Source organism: Pelodiscus sinensis, chromosome 9, assembly GCF_049634645.1.
Source record: "Pelodiscus sinensis isolate JC-2024 chromosome 9, ASM4963464v1, whole genome shotgun sequence".
In the NCBI taxonomy this organism is placed as follows: Eukaryota; Metazoa; Chordata; order Testudines; family Trionychidae; genus Pelodiscus; species Pelodiscus sinensis.
The window spans coordinates 60353190-60366050 of NC_134719.1; the positions used below are offsets into that span (position 1 = coordinate 60353190).

Here is a 12861-nt window from a genome sequence, read left to right on the forward strand (position 1 = left end):
CAACTACGTGCCCCATGTTTCTAAACAATTTCAGCACTTCGTGTTACTTATTAGGTCTGTCAAATGCAGAAAGAGTTATTCTGTCTTAGCGTTGGGAGGTGCTTGCAGTCAGGAGGAAAGAAGCTATAGATACACCAACTGCTTATTTACTTTTCACACATTTTCTCTGCCTGGTGGAAGGCAGTGACCTATGTATATGGCACATTAAATTATAAAGGGATCATTAGGTCTTCTTTCTACATTGGCCCAGTGTCAAACCTCTCGGTATTAACTCCACTAAAGAGTACTCATAGCATTTAATAACATAATTAACCTTGAGAGCAAGGTAAAGTCACAGAAATCCTTTCATGTAGGATTAAAGCTCTGAGAAAATACATGTGTCTAACACAAAAACTGAACCTGTCTGCATTCCCAGCTGATCCTAGGGACAACCCCTCTCTCAGTCACCAAGCCACTTGTGAACAGGCTGCTTATAAAATGCGCTTGGCCACACACACAGCTGCATATTTCTACTGGGATGAGGGTCACTTTAGAAGTGCCCTTGTTCATATGTATTCTCTGTATTATCCTAGCTCTTAGGAGTGGTATTAGACCTTTCCTCCACAGGCATGACTCTCTCACAGCTCTTCACAAACAGTGGTCAAAATGAAGACAGACCTTGATGGGGAAACTAACAGATTATATCCCAGTTACAAAAGGATTTCAGTAAGGCTGTTAACCTCTTCCCTTTTTAACTTTTACACTAATGATGTTGCTTTTCCACTAAAAGAGGATGAAAAATTTCCCCTGAAAATCATGACTCACCCTGTGTCTAGGTTTCTACGGTCACAAACACCTTTGGGACTGAAGTGTTCATTGCATGCATTTGGTTTATATGGTCAATGGAGGGTCTTTCAATAAATTATTCCAAAACTAATGCAATTGTCTTCAGTAGGCGATAGAGGTTGTATAATTAGAGAACTGGAGAGCAGTACATGGGACAAGTTAGCTCTTTGCAATACCTAAGGACCTAACTCTCTCAAAATGGGCTATGGGACAAGCATATTCAGGTACAAAAGAGAAGGACTCAGATTCAATGCAAGAGGTGTTAATTATTAGGAAGGTCTTTGGGTTCCCAAATAATACTCCAGCTGCTGCTCTTATGTATGATCCTATTCTTTTCAAAATTTTTCTTTAATGCATAGCCAAATGGTTGGCTGTAGTGATCGTTTGCTATTTGGTTCATTTCTGCATGGCCACAAGGGTTTGATGGTCTGAGAATCCAATACTGGAACTGACTTGGTGAACCCACCTAATAGGTGGTCTGGCCTTTGGGATGCCTCCACCCTTCAGTTGATGAAATTTTATCCCAAATGTTACAAGCCACCCATCAGAACATCCCGTCACATTCTCACAAAATGTCCAAAAAGCATAACACACTGTCTGGAGTCAATGACCCCAAGTCTGTAGATGGGAGTGGCCATAAACATCTGCAATACAAATGAAGTCATTCCACTTTATGCCCAATATAGGCTATTGGCATTTTGTATGCAAAGCCGCCAGCTTTGCCCAGTCTGAGTTTCACAGCCATACAACAGTATGGAAAGGATACAGCTCAAATAGATCATGAACTTGGTTGTCATGATGAGATTAGGTTGGCTGTAAACAATCCATGGCAGACACTGTGATGCCATTCCGATGGACAACCTCCATGTGAGAGTTGGAGGAACTGGTGACTATACCACACAAATGGCAAAAACTGGAGACTGCTTTGCTAGTTTCTTTATCCAAAGCGATTGGAGTTGTGGGTGGACCTGGTCCTAGATTTTGCAACTTTGTCTTTGACCACAAAACACAGAGGTCACCCTTAGCCAACTTCTCCATTTACTGGAGTTCCTCGTGATACCTGTCAGGGCTCCATACTAGGAGAACCATGTCCTTCCAGACAACTAAACTGAAGGCGACAGCTTGCCAGCATGGCAATACGCACATGTAATCTGCAAAAGTGAAAGTTTAACACCCCCTGTGCAAAATGCAACACCACAGCAGTTTTAACTTCAGCACATGCACTTGCACTATTTGACAAGGTTGTGCTTTGAGATGCAGCTCAGCAGGACTCTCACAAAAATGTCCTTGGTTGAAGCATATACCAAATCGTTGAATTCTACAGGTTTTTCAAAATTGGAAATTATCAGATTTAAGTCGAAAAACAAATTCCTTAGTCAACTCGAGACTAGAGGATATTAATAAACTGGATAAAACCGTTGTTTCTACTTTAAATATGTCATCTTGGTTCCCCCTTGTTAAAGAGACTCCTGGGAAATGTCAGAAAACGAGACTGTGTGTAATAATATGCTTAGGAGGGGTCTTTACAGATCACCGTTTTCAATACACACAGACAGCTTACTTAAAAGGCCGATATAGTGGCATAAAAAAAACCATAACTGTCTTTGTCCATTTGGTTTAGGGCAGGTGGAAGATCTATGCCATTATTTATTATATTGTCATTTGTATTACTAGTTGGAAAATGTCTTTCCATATTTTTGTCCCAGATTCCTTTTTCTTAATCTCTCAGAAAACAGATTAATTGTTAAGAACTGACAGTGCATCTGTGATCCAAGTGGTTGCCCTATTTGCTTGGGTAGCTGCTACAATGAGAAAAAGGGAAAAGGCACTGTGATCATATGTGGGTTAATGGGCTATGCCGTTTTAAATCTGGGCTTTTAGGTATTTTAAGTTTTTTATAACTTTGGAATTCATGTTTACTTTTTTTGGAATAGTTTTTGTTCTCTGCTATTAATAAACTTCTGATTCATGCACTCACACCCGGGTGTATGGTAAAAGCTATTGTGGCACTAGAAAATGTGAAAGAGCAGGTCAAGCCACATTGTAACAGGACAGCCCTTCTTTCTCTTGCATCCAAACAAAACCAACCCATTTCTATCACTTTTCTATCACTAACCCATCTCTATGCGCTGTAAAGAGGAACCTACATGTAAAGGCAGATCCTGATAACAGCAGCTTCCTGAACAGTTCTTTCATTAGAAATGATCTCCCCTGTCCAGGGAGTACTGGAAAAAACAACAAAACAAAATGTTGAGAACATCAGCTAAATTTAGGGACCACAAAAAACATTCAGACACAAACGTTCTCTGCCTCCACCTTCTAGAGCTCCTACCAGTTCGGAATCTATTCCTTTGAATTCAACTATCAATACTAATGCGATAGTGATGTGACGAAAGGCCACAGAAAAGGCTGAAAATTCCTCTTGCAACTACCTTGCTCTGATCATCCATATGGAACTAGGCAAGGAACATGAGATCTACTGCATTAGCTGGTGAGAGATTTGTTGGTTTTAAGGAATCCACACTTATTTACAAAAAATGAATGCAGAATGTTTTCATTCTCTAATAAAGCAGCTGCTGGATATATTTCTTTGCACTGACTAAAGGTGATAGAATATAACAACAATATTTTGCCTGCGCAAATGAGTAGCTCTATATTGGGGGGGGGGGGGGGGTTAAACAGGAGCTGAATGACCACTCTTTAATCAGAACATGTTAAAAGGCAACTCGAAGGTGGTCAAAATTTAATTCCGAGATTTCAATGCTTGGCTTCAACACTTACTGATTTTTGTAGTCAGTGGCATATATCTAAAAATATCCACCACCACAAAATCTGAAGGCTTCTGGCTTACTATCTTATGACAACATATTTTAAAACACAAGTTGCCAGAACAGCAAAGTATCTATCTCTTTTGAGTAAAACCTTTTGTATCTATGAACAACATGTGGGATTTCCTGGGAACCTTTGATTTATCATCGCTTACTAGTTAACAGGAAGCTACCTAGCTTGGCAAAATTTTACACGGACCCCAACATATAATACCAGCTGCTACTAGGACATTAAGAATGTCACTCAGTGTGTTCTTAAAAAGTAAGGCATATTGGCCATTATCCATGAATCTAAGTTTGCGTGGAAGCTGATGCTTCCTGAGTTATCCTAGTTACAAAAGGGCTTTTAGAGAAGATTTGGATGGTTTCTAACCTAAGAATTCACAAAGCAAGCAACTATTTTCAGCATTAGAACTAATGATGTTAAATATTCTGGTTCTTCACTTCTCTTTTCCCACATGAACTCTCAGAAGGATACTATGTGCCCTGATCTGCACAGGTGAGCACAAAGATACCCATGTGCCCTCTCCTTTTGCATTCATTCTGCCAGGTGAAACACATGTGAACATCTCTGGGGAAGACAGTGTCTGTCTATAACACCAATAAAGGATGTATACAGCAGGCATCAAGGAAAGGCTGAAAAGCAAGGCTTTACTTCTGAACTGCATGCATAGCTACATTTCCAACAGAATACCCATTGTTACTCTCATCCCATTAAACCTCAAAGGAATACAGCAGTGACAGGTTTCCAGGCTTTTGTGGTTAACATCATGAGGGCTCTTACCTGTGAATTGCATTCTGTGATGCTCCTGGTGCCTCTACCATAATCCTGTCAGCATGACAGCCAGAACGCTCTCTGTGCATACTCCTCACACACTCTCTTTCTATTTTCGCTGCCTCATACAGTTTGGAATGCAGAAAAGCCGGAGCCAAAGCCAGTCAAACTCAAGCCTGTCTACCAGTCCCTTGGCTTCAGTGAAACAATAGCTGCCCTTCACTTGCTTTCCTTCTCGCAGCATTTGAGCACGTGCAGTCTCCCCTGTTTACAGCTACATAATGTCCCAGGGAAGGGTAGGTACTTAATTTTCCTGTCCCATTGGGGTGGAGTGACAGTGACAGGGAGTGCGCAGGGTTGAGGGGGTCAAGTGGGAGGTCTGCTGTTAAACTAATGAAAATCACTGGTCTCTAGCAGATGCCTCAAAAATCTATAGGTCTAAAATCAATTACATGAAAACTAACGAAGAAGCGCCGATTTCGGAGGCATCACAAACTGTCCAAAGTACCAAAAAAAGTAAGTCAACAGCAAGAAAGTACAATCCCAAATCAGCCTAAAACCATTTATTTTCATTAGCTGAACAGCAGACCTCCCTCCCCCCACTGCCTAACCTCCTCAACCTGTCACTCACACCACCCCATGGGACAAGAAAATGAAGTATTTGCTGCTCCCTGAGACATTATGTAGCTGTAAACAGGGGAGACTGCACTTTCCTTCTCTTGCAGCATTTGGGCAAGCCAAGACCTCACTTGCTGACACTGTCAGTCTCATTAAATTGTGTTTTACATTTAAAGATACTCCTACCTCCAACCAACTCCACAGCTCAGGAAAATATACAATTCCCAACAAGCCCTGGAGATTTTCCTCTAATCACTGTATCTCCTTGGATCCCGAACTGGGATTGCTTTTTCATTCAGGCTGTGATTTCTGGCTTACACAAAGGAATGCTGAAGTTGGAGATAAACAAAAAATATAGTAGGAAAAGATCTTTTATTTTAAAGTTAGAGAGTTTGACTTCAAGGCACAACAGCATTACCCTAGAACAGAGAACAAAAGCTGCTCAACATGCCGAGAAAACAAGGGGAAAACACACATTCCAGTCCCCGCTGCTGGCATGATGCCTTTAACGCATTATAATGCTACTGCTGAGGATAGCATGTCAAGTTTGATCAATTTAAAAATCCACAGTTTGATTCCCAGCAGATCCCACCTGCCAGTCTGGGCACCAGAGCAGAAGAGAACAGACAGGAGAGGAACACAAAATCACTTAGCTTATTGCTACAATTTAATGAACAGCTGATAGTAAACAGACCACATGCTCTTTCCCACCTTCCATAGTTTGGTCAAAGTTTTTCCAGTTTTGTTCGTTTGTTTGTAACATGATCTCTTCTTTCTTTTCAGTTCCTCGCTCCTTGGTGACATGTCTCTTCCTTTTTGCTCACTGTGTTGCCTCTGTTTCAGATAACCTTCTGTTCTTTCTCCTCTTGTGCAACAACCCCCACGCCCTAGCAATTTTTTCCCAGGAGGAATAGAAGCTTTGATGACCCCACCCCCAGCTAAGGCTCACACGAGAAATATGTATGAAAGCCATAGGATAATTTCTGGAAGAGAAATTGTGCTGAATGTGTGCTCAGACAAAACAAACTGTGCAAATAAATATGGAATGAAAAATACTATCATCTCCACCTTGCATTCTAAAATTAAGTAAAAAATTAAGCCACTATCACACAGAGAAACCGAGAACTAGGTACATGGTTCATGCTAGTGCAGGCTTTTAGATTAAAAAAAGTCACAAACAATGGTACAAATAAGTAAACAAGCCTCTCTAAACCGAGATTAGTTTGACCTGCTTCGCGAAATACTTAACTATTGAGGAAGTGGAAGGATAGGACCATCTCAGTTTAACAGGGAGTCCTTAAAAAAGCAATTTGCGAATTAACTAATCTTCCTCCCCTCACCCCACACACATGCCCCCACTGAAATGAAGTTTGACAAAGGCATAGTACACTTTATCCAGAAGCATCTCAAAGCATTGTACAAACTGCTTCTGCACCATGATAGAAATGCAACCATGTCTGGGGTGGAGGTCAGATGACAATAACTAGCTTATACAACAGTGAGAAAGGAAGAAAAGGTCTAAAGCATCGGGACAAATCCATGCTCTTCTTTAAAGAGACACCAGAAGTTCCATATTTATGTAGACAAGACACTGGCTTCTAATTTAACAGACAGCTCCTAGCCAGAGTGAAATGAAAAATGAAGCCCCAAAGTCGATCCTAGACCCTGGCAGCAAGTCCAGCTCTCCCTGCCTTCTAAGGAGCCTACAGTTGCAGGAAGGCAAGCTGGCCACTCCCCCTCCTTACCTCACCCCCGGCTGCAGGTTACACCTGGCTCCCTAGAGTCGGCTGCAGAGCCCACAGTGAAGCCTGCTCCAGAGCGGGGCTAGCAGCCCTTGCCGACCCCACTACCAGGGAGGAGGCTTTGCTGCCAAAGCAAAGTTGCCTTCCTGGGAACGGAGCCAGCAACAGCCCTCGCCAGCCCCATTGCCGCAGCGAAGCTTCCTTCCCCGGGAGTGGGGCCAGCAGGGGCTGCCAGGCCAGCTCTTGGCTCTACGCAGTATAAAGTATAAGCTTTATATTTGCAGAGTAGGGATGGCAGTGGCTAGCTAGATAATTGTTTAACCGATAAGCTCAGGGCCCCCTGTGGAGAGAGGCTGCTGTTGCCCTGCATTGCTGCCTCTGTATCAGAGGCAGCAGGTGGGATCTGTTCTGCGTGGGGAGCCGATTTTTAAACACAGAGGCATCAGCGTGGGGTAGTAGCTCCCCTACCTGGGAGTGGGCTGGTAGCGCACTGGCTGCCGCCCGTGGGGGCATTGAATAGTCGTGTAACCGCTAAGAATCACTGCAGTCGATCACTGTAGAAATTAAGCGATTTCTAACATCCCTACTACACAATCCGCAGCATGTGTAACTGCTATGGTTTTTAGCAGTTCCACACTTGCATTTTTAAATGCATTTTTACATCCCTGTTGAACATCAGGGTGTTCCTTATCAGCTTTTCTGGAAGAGGACATATATATATATATATATATATATATATATATATATATATATATATATATATATATATTGCATATATATCTCTGACTAGTGGGTGCCTGGTATATCTTTAGTATGGCCAAGCTGTCTTCTGCTTTTAAAAATATACTGTGAAAAACAATGGGTCATGTCAGAAGGTGCAGCATTCGCTTACTAGTGCATTTCCTTGGGCTGGTGTCAAAGCACAGATACACACTCTAATGTGGCTTTGCTGGTTCTGTCTAATCTATAACCTCATGTACTGGTCAGGGTGACTCCCAACCCATGAGTCTCAATTATCATGACACAATGTAGAGCCTCTTCTTCCCACAACATTCCTGACAGCCCATGGCCTGGGAAATAACAGCATTTTCTCTGTCCGGAACTATTCAAACTTAGCATTCACCCACTTGCTCAGAAATGTCACGCAAAGCCTTGGCTCATTCTTAGAGCCTTCTTGGGATGTTTCACCAACAACAGAAACAGAGATCATCCTTCAGCATTATGAAACTCCCTAAAGACAGCCAAAGATGCCCATAAATACTGCCCTTGTGATCATGGTCACAAAAGCGTGCATCTTACCCAGCTGGCAGAACGAGACCCAGCACACTAGTCAGGGGAGCCTCACATCAGAATGCAGAAACAATCAAAGCTTCTTCTAAGACCTCTCTAAATGGAAGAGAATTAGCTGTGATGTGCCACCCTGCAGGAGACACAAAGAGCGTGTCTGGTCTTGAATTCATCGGTACTACCTGCATGATACCACGGTCAAAAACGTGCATGTTTCTTCAAATGCAAATATTTGCAGTAATATCTAAGACCAAAATAGAATAAATGCTTCCACCCCTCGCTAGGTAATACACAAATGCATCCATAATTATCAGCCTGCAGCCAGAAGCACTCTATTGGACACTGAGTTAGATCTTAATGGATACTAATCACTGTTAGACCATATAGATCTTGGCATCTCCAAGACATCTTTTGGAAGCCAGGGATTTGCACACGCCTGTTAGGATAGAGATGAACTCCAATTGAGTTCAATAACCCATTTTCCCTCTGTGGCTTTTTTATTTTTCTTTTAAACAAAATTATCTCTCTGCTGTGCCCCATTTTGTCTACTTTGCTGATATAATCAAAGCAAGCACAATTCCTTCCTCTCCCCCTGCTGTAAAAAAGAGACACCAGTTATAGTAAAGGTAACAAATTATCAAAATAGCCTATATTCTTGTTGGAATAAGTCCAGTTTAGTCTCTGAGACTGGGTCTACACCATATACTTACATTGACAAAACTACAATGCTCAGTCCAAGCCAATACATCTATTCTACACGGCCATTTTCTAAGCCCTGTAGCATGACCTTGAATCAGCTGACTCAGGCTCTGAGATTTGCTATTGTGGGTCTCTTTTGCAGTGCAGATATATCCTTAGTCTCCAGAATAGTTAGTGTTGAGAAATTCTTCAAGCTCTCTATAAAAATATCAGAAAGGAATCTTAACTAAATGCAGTGGAAATGGTTGGGCTATTAATTCAGGGGTATCTAACATAGGATAGGGAACTTGAGGCCTTTTCTATATTAGATAAGTGCACCAATAAATTAAATCAATTTTTAAGTCACTTAGGTTAACTTAGCACAATAGCTATAATAGGTATTATAGCTCAGTGGTTTGAGCATTGGCCTGCTAAACCCAGAGCTGTGAGCTCAATCCTTGAGGAGACCATCTAGGGATCTAGGGAAAATCTGTCAGAGATGGGTACTTGGTCTTGCTGTGAGGACAGGGGTCTAGACTCCATGGCCTCTCAAGGTCCCTTCCGGCTCTATGAGATAGGTATTTATTAAACCCATTTATATCATACTTGCATGATAAGTTATCAGTTTAGCTACATCAGTATCTGTAATAGTTAAACAGGTGTAAGTACAGTAGAATCCTGTTTATCCAACTGTCCATCATCAAGCTTGCAGCACACAGGTCCAGAAGTGGGTGATCTCTCCTGCAGCCGCTAGATGGCGCTACAGCCTCACACTCTCCCATACTCCTGATTATCCAAAATTTGATTGAAGGGATCTGGCCCTTGTTTGACTTCCAATTACACTGGAGAAATGGGGTTCTGTACTAGGTCTAAATTAGGGGTTTGAACTAGTTCAACTACATTGATATTGGGTAATGTAGGTTGGTTTCTGTAGCAAGAACAGGCAACAGAAAAACTATGCACAAAATGGAACAAGTCACAGTGAATTCATGCATGGTGCAACGTGATGTTTATATGAAAAAGAATCCTGCACTGTAAAAATATGGCTCATCAAGTAAGAGCTTTGTTCAGATTAAACTGTAGCTTGTTTACAAAATAGGCCAAGAACCTGCCCATCCCAAGAAGTCACACGGCTTCCCTCTTTTGGGAACTGGCATCTCTGTTTCTCAGTGTAGCTGCAAGACAAACAGTGGCCATTGTTAGCATCTTTACAATCTTATATGGGGATTTCTTTCAGAAAAGTATAGTAAACTTCCAAGAAAAAAAACTGATTATGTGCACAGCATACCAGTGTTAAGAATACCATTAATTCCTGCTCTATTGAGATTTAAGATTTAACCAGATAAAATTTCTCCATGCCATAATCTGGCAATAGGTGTAGAAGGATTGTGGCCACAGCAATTAAAAAACAAACAAACAAGTCATCTGGCTTACCTTGAGTTAGACTGGAGTTACAAATAGAAGTGTAATAATTTTCTAAATCTGAATAGCTCCGAATGCCAGAGGGGATGACTTAGAGGTCTAAGCATCACATTTAAAACGTTGAGCCTCTCAGTTCTAACCCTTGCAGGGTTGCCGCAGATCATCATTCTGAGGCAAACTGCATACTGTACAAACATTCTGTACAGTTTAGGTTTCAAATGAGACTTGAGGGAAAACCCCCAAAGTCTTGTCTATTTCTGCAGACCCCAATAATATCGGGACACATTTTGCATCAGAAGAGAGCTGGCCTTGTGCTGCACAGCAATTGAATACTGCTACCTATACCAAGTAGTACTGTGTTTCCATGGTATATAATTTGTGAAGCATTTTGGGACTAAGGCTAGGTCTACATTAGAGGGCAATGTCGAACTAAAGGTACGCAACTCCAGCTACATGAATCGTTCCGCGGCATCTCCACTGCGGGGGTTTGACAGGAGAAACTCCCATGGACTCCCCTTACTCTTTTTGATCCATCGGAGTACTGGAGTTGGTGGGAGCATGATCAGCAGTTGATTTAGTGGGCCTTTACCAGACCCGCTAAATCAACCCCCAGGAGATTGATCCCAACAGCACTGATCTCCCAGTAAATGGAGACATGGCCTCAAGGTGCTATACAAATTTAATGTTTTCTAAAAATAGTAAGAAATTACAATTAAAAAGTGAATTAGGTTCAATTAACGTCTCCATAAAATAGCTATAAGCAATTCAATTATTTATAGCTAATAATCACAACAATGGAAGACAGTAAAATCAGTGCACATGATTTGCACACTTGGATTCAAAATGGGCTACATCAAAAGTTAGGGGCCAGTGTAGATTTCAGCAGACCCAGGGTCAAGTGATTAAATTAACTTGGGAGTTGTGCAGTCTCATATCTGGAAAGTTTTATGCATTGTGGAGTGTTAGTAATATTTTTGCAGGTCAGAACTTAGCTGCAATAAAAAAGTGCCACATGGCCTCATGAAGAATATATGATTCTACTCAATTCTCTCAGTTCAATGTTGCTGAAACACACACACACAAATATTGAATTGTGCTTAGAGCACTGATTTCATTACCACTTGTATTGCGTCTACTGGAGATCTCTCAATCCAGGCATACTACATTTCTGGCATATAGGGTGTGTTTCACATGCATAGTTAAAAGATGCTAATTAAAAAAATACCAAAAACCCCATCAGTTCTTGTAGATCCCTTGGTCTGTATAAAACAGGGTTCTGGATGTCACTTGCACCTCAGGCAGCCATCAAGAACTGTGAAAATCAAGATACCTGTTCATTCCGACCTGTGTCAGACATACTGTACAAGCGCCCATGCTCCTCTCACATGCACACGCACATACCAACTTGACAGAACCAAAACTGAAGCGCTCATTTTTTCTGCCCCAATTGGACACATTAGCAGACTGGAGGACATTTTGCAATGCCAACATGGCAGACACACAACTCTGATAGGAAAAGTCTTTAAACCAGACAGAATATCCACACTGAAGAAACACAGACACCGGGAGCTGTATGCTGCAACTCCCTTCTTTACTTTTAACTAGATAGTCCTCACAGGCAAATTCCTCTTCAGAATATTGTCCAGCTACAAGGCATGAGCCTATTTCTTCAAAACATCTGTCCCTTTCTTAAACTCACCATTAGCTCAAGGAGCTAATTTAACCCGGACTGCAGCACTGCAGATTTTCACTGACCAGAGGGCTGTTTCTAGCCATGATAAAAATTATTTTCCTTTATCGGCTAATCATTCAAGACACTTTATTGCATAGGAAGGACTGCAACAGACTGGCACACCCCGTAAATTTATTGTCTGAACAGCTTTATTTCTCCATCCCACAGAGTATTCATCTCAACTGGAACGTGCAAACCACAAGGCACGACTTATTACAGGTACAGAGAACATTACGGATGAGGAGCAGAAGTCACTGAATTAATGCTAGACGTCTTTCTTTACTGTTCTCTCCCACCAAATTTTTTACCTGATGGAAGACTACGGAATGTGTGTTTCCTTGGTACAATCATCCTCTAGCTGGAAATGCTGAAGAGTAGCTAGCAGAACCAGACAGTAGATGCACATTCCAAGCAGCAATCAAATGACGTATTACTTCACTAATATTCTGCTGCTCACACCATTTCCAAGCCACTGGTCACATTCCTTCGAACTATGTTGAGACAGGCTTTCTGGATTGCTGACTAGTCATCTGATAGTGTTGTCACCCGTTTCAGTAATGGATCTGGCCCCAAAAGAAACTGGTGTCTCATTTTTAACCATTTTTCCCCTCGCATGGTGGATCAGATGAAAGTGGAATTTCACTGTTAAAATGAGTTCCACTCTGAGTAATTAAAGTATGAAACCATCACTAGTTCAGAAAGAATTAAAACCATTCCTCAACTGTGTATGCTCTTGGGTATCTGAGCTGGGAGACAATGAGTTAAATACATTTGAAATAAAAAAAATATTAGCTTCAGTAGATTTCACAATTTTGTTTTTTCGAAGTCTTCTGTTAGGGAACTAAGACCAAAATAGCTCTAGTGTGTTGAGGCAGACACCTTGATTAAGGACTTCAGATTAGCTTGGTTTTCATAGCTGCCAAGCATGCATTTCTTCTGCTTGCGTCAATGGCA

At 41.6% G+C, this 12861-nt stretch overlaps 1 protein-coding gene across 14 annotated transcripts in view; it reads right to left on the bottom strand.

The window, feature by feature from the left end:
• The window catches only part of RASAL2 (RAS protein activator like 2), a 246919-nt gene that overhangs the window by 97468 nt on the left and 136590 nt on the right, over positions 1 to 12861 (bottom strand). The window contains exon 1 of one of the 14 annotated variants that reach the window (XM_075936878.1): positions 5758 to 6306. The exons of 12 other annotated variants lie outside the window; for them this stretch is intronic. In XM_075936878.1, the coding sequence (XP_075792993.1) occupies positions 5758 to 5809 (52 nt within the window). In that variant the 5' untranslated portion in view covers positions 5810 to 6306. Of the gene's footprint in view, positions 1 to 4437; positions 4944 to 5757; positions 6307 to 12861 lie in introns of those variants that run through there. One more of the 14 variants, XM_075936879.1, reaches the window with a different exon arrangement.